The 12893-nt window shown below is 35.6% G+C and overlaps 1 protein-coding gene across 2 annotated transcripts in view; it reads left to right on the top strand.

Moving 5' to 3' along the window:
- Nucleotides 1-12643, top strand: part of KRCC1 (lysine rich coiled-coil 1) — a 23211-nt gene extending 10568 nt beyond the window's left edge. Inside the window, exons 2-4 of one of the 2 annotated variants that reach the window (XM_069495372.1) lie at nucleotides 4240-4342; nucleotides 6602-6776; nucleotides 11254-12643. In XM_069495372.1, the coding sequence (XP_069351473.1) occupies nucleotides 11276-12052 (777 nt within the window). In that variant the 5' untranslated portion in view covers nucleotides 4240-4342; nucleotides 6602-6776; nucleotides 11254-11275 and the 3' untranslated portion in view covers nucleotides 12053-12643. The remainder of the gene's footprint in view (nucleotides 1-4239; nucleotides 4343-6601; nucleotides 6777-11253) is intronic. The other variant, XM_069495371.1, reaches the window with a different exon arrangement.
- The last annotated feature ends 250 nt before the right edge of the window (nucleotides 12644-12893 follow it).

Genomic DNA, 12893 nt, shown 5'->3' on the forward strand with positions numbered 1-12893 from the left:
CTGCAGAATTAAATCCAAATGCCCAAAGAAGGCCTATTCTGATGTGGCCCCATTCTACCTTTAGTACTGTCTTTCACTACCTTTACTTATATCTTGTTTTATCTAATGCAGAAAAGCCTTTTCTAATGCCCTTCTTTTCCCCAGAATGCCCTTTATTCACTTATTTCTCTAAATTGACCTCTCTCTTAAGGGTAAATTCAAAGTCCATTATTCTCCACAAACCCCTCAGCAAGAAGACATTATACCTTATTTTTTCATAGCACTTAACACATTTTTGTCTTGCATCATAGTCCTTTGCATATCAGTTCTACAAAATTGTAAATTCCTCGATATTCACATTTTTCTTGTTCACTTATCATTCCCAATGTGTGAAACAGCTGTGTATATTTAAGGGAAAAAATTGAGATAAACCAAGGTTGAAGATCTGACTCTATCAAATAACACACGTGGCAAGGTATTTTCATTTCTTTGAATCCCAGTATCTAAATTTTCAAAATATGGGAAATTACCCTTACCTTGCAGAGATAAAAGACTAAAAGAATATTCTATTGTTTGCCTTACAGTAGGTATTCAATAAATGTTCAACTCTTTTTTCCTATCTCTTCCCACAGTACCCACCAGAGTACCTTGAAGACAAACTCAGTGAGTAAAGTTCCCAAAAGCAGGGAGAACTTGAACTAAATAGTGTTTAGGAATTGAAAAGTGAAGAAATAGCTTTGAAAGAACATTATAAAGCTAAATTAGACATGACAGGGCTTGATAGAAAAATTGAGATTTTGAGCTTGAGAAGAGAGAGGGAGATTAGTGGGTGAAGGAGTTAAAGGTGACCCCAAGTTTCTTAGCTCAGCTTACAACATTGCCGTTTAGAAATGGGAAGTCTGGCATTAAGGATTGAACCAGGAGGGAAATAATTGTTCTATTTTAAGATATCTTGAGCTTCTAAATGACTAGTCCTCAGTAAACTTTCCATCTATGCTAAGTTTTGGTTATCACCAAAAGATAATATTTACTTGTTCTTATTAAAGATTTTTAATAGAAGAGTCAATGTCAGTTTGTGTACATTAATTCTCAATCAGTAGAAGTTCTGAAAACCATTGTAGTTAACCTTTTTACCTTGCTGATCTTAGAGTCAAATGTAATTACATTATATATTTTAAAACAACTCTAAAATAATTGAGAGATGCTATGTATAACAGAGATACATTAAGTATTCATTAAGTCCTTTATAAAATGTTTCTGATTTACAGTTACTATGTTGAGCACGTAATATTTTTAAGCAAACCTTATTAACCTATACACTGGTACTGAAATTAAGCTTAGTTTGAAGATCTCCGGTATAACTTAAATATTTATAAAGTTTTTAATTACAAAGTCATATGTTTTGTAAAAATTAAAACAATATAGACATGTACAGAGAGCAGTGTGTTAGATGTTCTCCCCTACTCATTTCCTAACCCCATTTTCCATTTCCCAAGCCCCATTAAGTTTAATGTATATTTTCAGAAATTTTTTTTATAGACATTGAGCTAACACACAAGATCACATTGTCAAATCAGACTCATATGAATCAATAATATCAGCCATTATCAAGGTTTACTAATTATTTCAAGGATACGGCAATCAAGAGACTCAAATGAAGCAGAGAGATGTCTAGTACATGAAAGATAGCTCCTCAGACTATGTTTTTCCACATTGGATATGTATCTCTGGCTCAGAATAATAGATAAGATTTCTAAGTGAAGTTTACAGGATCACTTCACGCAGTGGGAATGTTTAAATTGTGAATCATCTCCTTCTTAAGCCCCACCTCATACAGTGGGAATGTTTACATTGTGAATCATCTCCATACTATGTATAGGATATGTGCATTCTTCAGGGAGAGATGCCTCCTAGATTCTGGGTTTATTCACTATAGTTAATCCTTAGCCAAGGACATCTTGCTAATGGTATTTTAGAGATAAGGTCTTTTCCTCCTAGCAAGTATCATTAGGCTCCACAGGCATATATGAGCTTAAAAGTAAAAATACAAAAAAATTTAAAATATATATCATTAGGCCTTTTATTCAGAGGTCCAAATGTCACCTGCCTTCTACCTTCCCCTATTCCTTGGGAACGGAAGTGAATGAATCAGGTGCCAGCTGCATTAATTCCTTCCTTACAGTAAATACATATGTATATATTTAATCTGGGGTTGTATATGTTCAGTTATTTATACTAAAATTGAATTTCATGATTGGTAGATCAATTGAATGATACATATTTTGTATACACATGTGTATATGTATGTATGTGTGTATATATAAATGGAGAGAGAGAGTTCCCCCTATATATATATATATGGAGAGAGAGAGAGAGAGATTTCTACATCTTGTTTTCTCCCCTTAATATAGCATGGACATTTCTCCATGTTAGGACATGATTCTAACTCAATTCCTTTAAGTGGCTGCACCGAAAGTGCAATTTTGATGTTACTTGATTGGCATCCTCTTTGTAAACTGGTAAATTTCTATAAAATAAATTTTAGCTGTTAGGAACTTTAGATTGATGTGTAGTTCTCAAGTGTAAATGTAGTAGTAATTGTGGCATAGATTAGTTATTATGGTGAGAAACACTTTTAGCAAAAGTTGTAAAAGTTATTGTGTGAATATGACTGTAGTGTTGAAGAGCTTATCTGAACCTTATTTAGTGAAATATGTGTGGTTGCATCTGTACCAGCTTTGGGAGAAGGTTGCCTACCATGGGTAAAGATGGTTTGTGGTTCCTCTGTGTGATTCTCAGATAACATTAATGGTGTGTCTAGAATCAGTGACTATCTTAAAATGGACTGTTTCTTGAGATTGTTCATTTTAAAGCATAAAATGCCAAGACTGGATTTCTTAAGCCCAGCTTTTCTTTATTGGTATCCCAGATCAATTCCATAAAGTCCAGTCCAGTTACTGGGTATCCTAGTAACTTTTCCTTCAGAATGGCATTTTCTAGACTAAAAATATGTTAACATATTAGAGTCTTACTAAATGTTTTCATAGTAAAATTGCCTTTTTTTTTTTTTTTTTTTTTTAAGAGTCATGATCTCATTCTTTTTGCCCAGGCTGGAGTGCCGTGGCATGATCATAGCTCACTGTAACCTCGAACTCCTGGGCTCAAGTGATCCCTCCTACCTCAGCCTCCCAAGTAGCTGGGACTACAGGTTAGGTGCTGGGAAAATAGGCTAAGAGCCTTGAAGGAATCTGTGGACATGTTAGTTCACAGAATAGAAGCTGCTTCCAACAAAGGAGGCATTGTCAGAGGACATTTGCAAAGCAACGTTTCTTCTTTGCTGCTGCTGGTCATCACCTTGAGCTTTTTTGCAAGGCAGAAGCGCTATTTGGGTCCTTGGTGGAGAAGCTGATTAAAATGCCTGCCCAGCAGATAACGTGCAGCTGGAACTATCCTAGACTTCAAGGGTATTCCTGCTTCACTCCTGACTGCATGTCTCTGTATTTAGAAGAAGTAGATTAGAGAAGTACACAGACTCAGTGTTCTCATTTTATACAGTTTATTTTTAATTTGTATGCTCAGCTAGGTCTGTTTCTAACTTATGGCTTAACATGCTTATCTTAGAAAAATTTTATAACTGTCTATTCTTGTAGACAGAATTAGCTAAGGTTCCCCTGGAAACCTCAAAGTATGAGCTGTCCACATAATTCTTTAACAAAAGACAACTATTTGCTATAACAATAAATACTGATGTGGGATTTCAGTCAGGGCTTCACAGCTCATGGGAATGCTGGAGGACCCCGACACCCCCGTCACTTAAACTGCACTTTGTCTCTGTCTCAGTCATTTCTCCATCTATATTTATTTCTTTATTGCCTATTATTTCCAAATCCCTAGTGACAATACTGCCTTGGGGCCTGTTTTTCTGGGAGAGTAGCTAACTTCTGGCAGTTAGGCCCAAGTAATTGTTTTATTTTTTGTAGAGATGGAGTCTTGCTATGTTGCCCAGGCTGATCTTGAATTTCTGGCCTCAACTGATCCTCCTGCCTCAGCCTCCCAAAGTGCTGGGATTATAGGTGTAAGCCACTGCAACTAGCAAAATTGCCATTGTGGTGAGCAAAAAAGTTATTACTGTAGACTTGCAAGCACTCAGGAAATTAAGATTTGAGATGTTATATGAAATGATACTAGTTAAAGATTGAAAATATTGCTTTAAATGTTTAATATAATCTTCTGTCTCACCTCCCTTTATTTTATTCCTAGATACCACAATTGAACAAACAAAGATTGAACTTTTTACAAAAAGTTCAAAGACGTCCGTGGAGTAGTGTTACAGTTTGAATAACAAAGGACTTCATATTATGAGGTAGGTTGAAAATAAAAAGACTGTGTCCTAAAGTAGCTTTATAAATATAGCAGGTAAACTTCATACATGTCTTCTGAGACCTGGATGAGCTACTAGATCTTATCTGTCTCTGCTAGCTGGGATGCCAAAAGTACTAGAGACATTTACTTAAATGAAACATAAGACCTACTATACTTTTTTAAAGAACTCATCTAGTTTTCCCCATTGGTAATCTTGTCAGAAACTGCATTTTAGTTCATATGTGGTTGAGATTAAAGTACAGTCATGTCTTGGCCTTGAATTGAGAGGACTTGGATTTAATTCTCAGCTCCACCATTAATTGCTGGGCAAGTCACTTTTACCTGAGTATGTTTCTTCAACATGCAAAATGGGAGTGGTTATCTCTGTCTTGCCATAATTGTAAGAATTAAGTGAAATCAAATGTTTGTCTATCATATTCTCAGTCTTCAGGGCCCAGAGATACAAGGTTAATGAAAGAGAGTCAAAGGGCTCTGTGATAACTTGAGTTGCATTGAAATTTTAAAAATAACTTTCATAGGATCATGAAGTAATATTCAATATAGAAAATACATGAGGCCGGGCGCGGTGGCTCACGCCTGTAATCCTAGCACTCTGGGAGGCCGAGGCGGGTGGATCGCTCGAGGTCAGGAGTTCGAGACCAGCCTGAGCAAGAGTGAGACCCCGTCTCTACTAAAAATAGAAAGAAATTATATGGACAACTAAAATATATATACAAAAAATTAGCCGGGCATGGTGGCACATGCCTGTAATCCCAGCTACTCGGGAGGCTGAGGCAGTAGGATCGCTTAAGCCCAGGAGTTTGAGGTTGCTGTGAGCTAGACTGATGCCACGGCACTCACTCTAGCCCGGGCAACAGAGTGAGACTCTGTCTCAAAAAATAAAATACATGAAAACACAGAAAATAAAAATTATTCATAATTATGCTCTGAAAATGTTAGTTTCCTTTTTACCTACATTGACATTTTATTTACTCTTATGTGGCTGGATTTAAATTTATTCAGAGATTATTTTCTGTTATGGCTTGAATCCATAAGGGTTTATTCGTTCTCTAACTTAAAAGAAGTTTGGAGTCAGGCAATGCAAGGCTATTATGACAGCCCGTGATGTCATCAGAGAGGACCCAGTCATTTTCTGTCTCTTTGCTCTGAGGCTCTCCCTTCCTTATGTTCCATTATGACTATTTCGGCTCCAACCATGGCCTCTTCATTCCAGCAGCAGGAGGGAGGAGCCCTCCTGGAGCCCTACGCAATACTTTAACTTTCTTCTTATTGACCAGAATTTATTCAGATGGCCACATCTTGCTTTAAGAGTGGCCATAAAATGTAGTCATTTAACTAGGCACATTTTCTAAGGTTTGTTACTCAGGAAGAAGAAAAATTATGTTGGGAGGCAACTGGTAGTTTCTGTCACAAGCAGGAACATGAAAATTATTGGGTTCTAAATCATAGGATTATCTCTACTGAAGCTGACACTTTGATTTGAAAGCAAGTGAAACTCTATTTGTAAACTCTTGATTCAGAGCAAATATATTAAAACTCCTGAGTGCTATTTTTAAATTCAGATGTGTAAATTTGGGATAATTCTTAAACAAAATGCTATGTATTTTTCCAGGGGAAAAAAACATGCTCAAAAAGTTAGCCTTTACAAGCACAGGGAGACAAATATCATATGATATCACTTATATGTGGGATCTAGAAAAGTCAAATTCATAGAAGTAGAGGGTAGAATGGTGGTTACCAGAGGTTGGCAGGGGGTGAGAGGGTGGGGACAGTGAAAGGAGAGACATTAGTCAAGGGTACAAAGTTACAGTTAGAGAAGAGGAATAAGTTCTGGTGTTCTGTTGCATAGCAAGGTGACTATTGTTAATAATAATGTATATTTCAAAATAGCTAAAAGAGACCATTTAAAGTGTTCTCACTACAAAGAAATGATAAATATTTCAGGTGATAAATATGCTAATCAGCCTGATTTGATCATTCCACACTATATACATGTAGCAAAACATCACATTGTATACCATAAATATATACAATTATTAATGAAAAATAAAATGAAGCTATATAAAATTATTATAAAAAATAAAGTATGTTTAAACATTTAAAAAGTAGGGCTTTATTTTCAGATTTACAGGAAGCAAAATAGCAAAATGAAGATTTTCAGATGATTGGTCTATATTGATAATATAATTATAAACTTTGAATTATTTAATCTTTATAATGAGATTGTGTTTGGTTTCAGGTGAATGGGAGTGGAGTATTGGACAAAAATAGATTTTGTAATCTTTGCATCTTGGTTTTTAGCTCCCCAGTTATTGCGTAGTTTCACTATTTGGGAAAAGCTCATGCTGAAAAACTGAGGCAATTTATGAGTGAATATGATCAGATTTCTCCATCAAGTTCTCAGCCTGATAAGGGTAAGTTTCTATTCACCTCTTTATTCATACCTGTGCCATCCATAGGATGGGCTTCTTTCACATAACATAATGTCTTCAAGGTTCATCCATGCTGTAGTATGTATCAGTACTTCATTCCTTTTTAGTGCTGAATAATATTCCATTGTATGAATATACCACATTTTGTTTATTTTTTATTTTTTATTTTTTTTTGAAAGAGAGTCTTGCTCTCTTGCCCGGGCTAGAGTGCTATGGCATCAGCCTAGCTCACAGCAACCTCAAACTCCTGGGCTCAAGCAATCCTACTGCCTCAGCCTCCCGAGTAGCTGGGACTACAGGCATGCGCCACCATACCTGGCTAATTTTTTCTATATATTTTTAGTTGTCCAGCTAATTTCTTTATATTTTTAGTAGAGACGGGGTCTTGTTCTTGCTCAGGGTGGTCTTAAACTCCTGAGCTCAAATGATCCTCCTACTTCAGCCTCCCAGAGTGCTAGGAATACAGGCATGAGCCACCGCTCCTGGCCCATTTTGTTTATCTCTTTATCAGTTGGTGGACATTGGGTGGTTATTTCTACTTTAGAGCTGTAATAAACAATGCTGTTGTAAACATTTGTGTACAAGTTCTTGTGTGGATATAGGTGTTCATTTCTCTTAGGTATAGACCCAAGAGTGCAGTTGCTGGGTCACGTGGTAACTCTATGTTTAACATTTTGAGAAACTACTAACTTGTTTTCCAAAGTAGCTGCACCATTTTACATTTCCACAAGCAATGAATGACAGTTCCAATTTTTCCACATCCTTGCCCATACTTTCTATCTCTTTTTGAGTATAGTCATCCTACTTGGTGTGAAATAATATCTTTTTATTATCAAAAATTTTCAAACAGACTCAAAAGTAGAGAAAATAGTATAATGAATTCTCATGTATCCATCATCTAGTTTCAACAATTATCAACATTTTTAAGATCTTAAGAAACTTTTTAAAAACCGCTACATCAAGGTATAGTTGGCATATAATAAACTGTATGCATTTAAAGTATATCATTTAATAGGTTTAGACAGATGTATATGTCCATGAAATGATCACCACAATCAAGGTCGTGAGCATACCCCTCACCCCAAAAAATGTCTCTTTATAATCCCTCCCTCCCACCTCTTCCCTGCCTCATCCCCAAGCAACCACTGTTACTGTAGATTAGTTTGCATTTTTTAGAATTTTGCGTAAATGGAATCATATAGTATGTGCTCTTTTGTCAGGCAGCTTTTACTAATACTACTCTGAATAGTAAAAAATAATTATAATTATTTGTAATTATTATGAGATTCACCCATGTTCTTGTATGTATCAGTATAGATCATTCCTTTGTATCACTGATGGTATTTATTCCATTGTATGGCTATACCACTGTTTGATTTAATCCATTCACCTGTCGATTGACATTTGGGTTTCTTTCTTTTATGGGGCTATCACAAATAAAACTACTGTGAACATTCACGTATAAGTAAGTCTTTGTATAGACATATACAGTCATGCATCACTTAACAGGAATACATTCCAAGAAACACATCATTAGGCAATTTTGTCATTGTGCAAACATCACAGGATGTACTTACACAAACCTAAACAGTATAGCTGCTATACACCTAGGCTATATGGTACAGCCTATTACTCCTAGGCTACAAACCTGTACTACGGCATGTTACTGTATTAAATACTATAGGCAGTTGAAACACATGATAAGTATTTGTGTATCTAAACCTATCTAAACAGAAAAGGAACAGCAAAAATACTGATGAAAGATAAAAAATGGTACGCCTGTATAGGGCACTTTTCAATGAATGGAGCTTGCGGAACTGGAAGTTGCTCTGGGTGAGTCAGTGAGCGAGTGGTGAGGGAATACGAAGGCCTAGGACATTGCTAAGCACTATTGTTGACTTTATAAACACTGTTCAAGTACATTTATTCTACACTAAATTTATTTTTTTAATTTTTCTTTCTTTAATAATAAAGTAACCTTACCCTACAGTAACTTTTTACTTTGTAAACTTTTTAATTTTTAACTTTTTGACTCTTTGGTAATGTCACTTAGCTTAAAACAACACATTGTACAGCTGTACAAAAATATTTCCTTTCTTTATATCCTTATATTATCAGCTTTTTTTTACTTCAAAAAAATTTTTTTTTACTTTTTAAGCTTTTTTGTTAAAAGCTAAGACACAAACACAAACATTAGCCTAGGCCTACACAGAGACAGGATCATTAATATCACCGTCTTCTACCTTCACATCTTGTCCTTGGAAGGCCTTCAGGGGCAATAAAGTGTGTGGAGCTATCATCTCCTAGGATAACAATGCCTTCTAGAATAACTAATGAAGGACCTGCTGTTTAACAGTTAACTTTTTTTTTATAAGTTGAAGAAGTATACTCTAAAATAGTAAAAAATAAGCAAACCAGTAACATAGTCATTTGTTATCATCTTCAAGTCTTGTGTATTATACATAGTATGTGCTATACTTTTATACAACTGGCAGTGCAGTAGGTTTGTTTACACCAGCATCATCACAAACACATGAGTAATGCACTGCACTAAAACGTTACTATGACCTCATTAGGCAATAGGAATTTTTCAGCTCCATTATGAGACTACTGTCATATATTCAGTCCATTGTTGACCAAAACATCATTATGCAATGCATGACTATATCCCCTTTTCTTTTGTCTAAATACCCAGGAGTAGTATAACTAGATCATATGGTAGGTGTATGTTTAACTTCTTACAAAATTGCCAAACTGTTTTCCAAGTGGTTGTACCATTTTACGTTCCTACCATTTGTTTCATATCCTCACCAACACTAGTATTATAGTCTTTTAATTTTAGTCATTCTAGTGAATGCATGGTGGTATCTCATTGTGGTTTTAATTCCCATTTTCTTTTTTTTTTTTTTTTTGGCTTAAACGATAGACATTTATTTCTCATAGTTCTCAAGGCTGGGAAGTCTGAGATCAGGGTGTTAGGCATGATTGGATTCTGGTGAGGGCTATCTTCCTGGCTTATAGATAGACAACTTCTTGCTGTGTCCTCACATGGTAGAAAGAGAGAGTGAAAGTGTGTTTATGAGTGTGAGGGGGAGCCACATTTTCTTGATAACTAATGATTTTAAACATTTTTTTCATGTGCTTATTGGCCATTTTTATATATTCTGGGTTTTGTTTTTTACTTTTCTTGAGACAGAGTCTCATTCTGTCACCCTGGCTAGAGTGTGGTGGTGTTATCATAGCTCAGAAGTGTCGGTTAAAATATTTTACCCATATTTAAGCAAGTATTTATCTTATTTGTTGTTATTATTCTGGTCAGAATTTTTTATACTATTTAAGTTGAATAGAGCTAATTTTTCTAACTCGCCCAATTAGGCTTCATTTAGATTTTTTTAATCTCAAATTTCTAGGAAAAAAATAGCTGATCATTAGTGAGACTCTAGAATGGTATGTCAGGCTTATTTGTTTCTGTTAAAGGAAGAAATGTCCTCCTAATTTTTGGAGATAAAATATATCACCAAAAATATCTAGGGCATTATCATCTCATAGTAAGTACGTTTTCTGCTATGTTTGTACTTATGCAGGATTTGAGATGGGGGAAAGAAAGAGAACCAGGAACAGGGCTGCCCATCCCCACGAAAAAGAATCAAACAAGCAAACGAAAACTTTAGTCTATCTACTCTTGGATTTCTTCTGAAACATTTCTCTACATCAGTCCTGTCTCCTCTCAGCTTTCACCTCTATTACTTCCCTTAACCCTCTGACCAGTACTTTAAGAGAACAAACTAGAAGGCATTCTAGAATGCTTTTTTCACCAATCAGAAGTAGTGAAATGAAATCTAAGCCCTACACAGAAGATACAGAACTCTGTTCCCTCATCTTCCCTCAGGAAGTTTTCATCTGATAGCTGAGTTCCTAATTTCCAACATTCCCAAACCATTTTACAAACATCCTTATATTATTAAGCCTTATAGTACTGTAGTCAGGTGAGTATGTGTGTTTATTTTATTTTGCTTGAGTAAATTGAAAATTTTAGAAATCCAATTACTTCTCTATTGTTCTTTTACTTCTCTTAGAAAACAATATTCAGGAAACTGATTAATCAGAAGTTTAGAAATTATCTGAACATTCAGATCAGGCCACCTACCACAGATGTGTGGTTCTTATGTACATATCCCTACGTGTCTTACACACTCAAGCCCTGCGACGGCATCCAATATATCACCTCCTTTCTGCCCTCTTTCTCCCACTTCTCAGACAGGTAGTTACTTGTGAATGGCCTGGGTGGTATGTAACCATCCTGATACTACTTTTCGGCATATAATGTCAGGCTATTTAACTTTTATGCTGAAGTACCTTTTAATTTGAGCTTCTTTGTTTTTTGAAGTTCTTTTCAAGACCAAAGGGAATATTGAGAACAAAATAATCTAGTAAGAATTTTCTCCCATCTTTTTTGCAGAGAATCCCTTTTTGTCAACCTAATGAAGCCAAAGAAGACATATGACTCTTTTCAAGATGAACTTGAAGATTATATTAAAGTACAGAAAGCCAGAGGCTTAGAGCCAAAGACTTGTTTCAGAAAGATGAGAGAGGACTGTTTGGAAACCTATGGGTACAAAGAAGAAGTTGATTCCAGACCCATGTACAGAATGCTTGATCAAAGACTCCCATCTGAAACCGTCCAGACCTACCCAAGATCATGCAATATTTCACCAACAATGGAAAATCGGTTACCGCAGTGGTTACCAGCTCATGACAGCAGGCTGAGACTAGACTCTCTGAGCTACTGTCAATTCACCAGGGACTATTTCTCAGAACAACGAGTACCCCTGAACTTTAGTCAGCAAGAATATAATTGTGGCTCATACAGTGTAGAATCTGGAGTTCATAAGCACCTCTCCTCAGGTAACAGTACCAGTGCTTATCAAGCCAGTCATACACAGATTCATCAGAAGAGGAAAAGGCACCCAGAGGAAGGCAGAGAAAAACCAAAGGAGGAACAGCCCAAGCATAAGAGGAAAAGAAGTTGTGAGGAAATTGATTTAGACAAACACAAAAGCATCCAAAGAAAGGAAACAGAGGTGGGAAAAGAAACTGTACAGGTCAGTACAGAAAAGCTTAAAAATCGAAAGGAGAAAAAAAGCCGAGATGTAGCCTCTAAGAAAGAGGAACGTAAGCGTAGAAAAGAGAAAAAGGAACAAGGCAAAGAAAGGACAGAGGAGGAAATGCTTTGGGACCAGTCTATCCTTGGATTTTGAAGCTTTTTAGTTGGTTCTCCCAAAGTTAAATTGAAAAAATAGTTGAGGAGCTTGGTTTTATGATGTTTGTGTTTATATCACTTTTCTTATGTGAACAGGAACTTTAACTTATAACAAAGGCCAAATGAACAGAAAGTATTTAGTATGCTTAAACTCTCCAACACAGAAATTACTTTTCCTCATTTTCTAAAAGCATTATTACACTTTTCTTACATATAATGTAATTTCCCTTAATGAGAGTGGTTCTGCTTTTATTCATCAAATTGCTTTGATGGCAGGATTTATTTTCCCTTGAGAGGTTATTTATTTTAAACTGGAGGATTAATAGACTTTGCAGAATCTATTTCTTGATTGGGTTTGTTATAGTTTTGAACTGGGTATTTTTATGTTCATTGGTTTTCTCTATGAAGCAATTTATTTTTTTCCTTTGTTAGATCTAACTTGCAGTGTATTTTCTAGGTTGGGAGGTGGAAAATGAAATACATTATAATAATAAGCTTAGGTTACATATAGTTTTAAAAGTTTCAAAGAATCTTGATACAAAATCAGTTTATATTCTGGAAATGTTTATAATAAAGTATTCTAATTTCTCCATGTTTTTCTGTGTCAATATTCTGTCCCCATTCAACAATCATTTTCTCTTGGGAGGGGAAGAGCAATAACCGGGTAGTTTGTACTTAAGAGGCAAGATCTTTTGGGAAGGTCACACTTTAAAGTTGTAAAAATTCCTGATCTATTATACCTTTCTTATTCATATGTGAACCCAGTTCTTAAGGTAGAGATCTGACTGACCACAATTTTTTCAAATGGTTGAAACTGAAGGGGATTATTTTCATTCTAA

This window comes from Eulemur rufifrons, chromosome 19, assembly GCF_041146395.1.
Source record: "Eulemur rufifrons isolate Redbay chromosome 19, OSU_ERuf_1, whole genome shotgun sequence".
Lineage (NCBI taxonomy): Eukaryota > Metazoa > Chordata > Mammalia > Primates > Lemuridae > Eulemur > Eulemur rufifrons.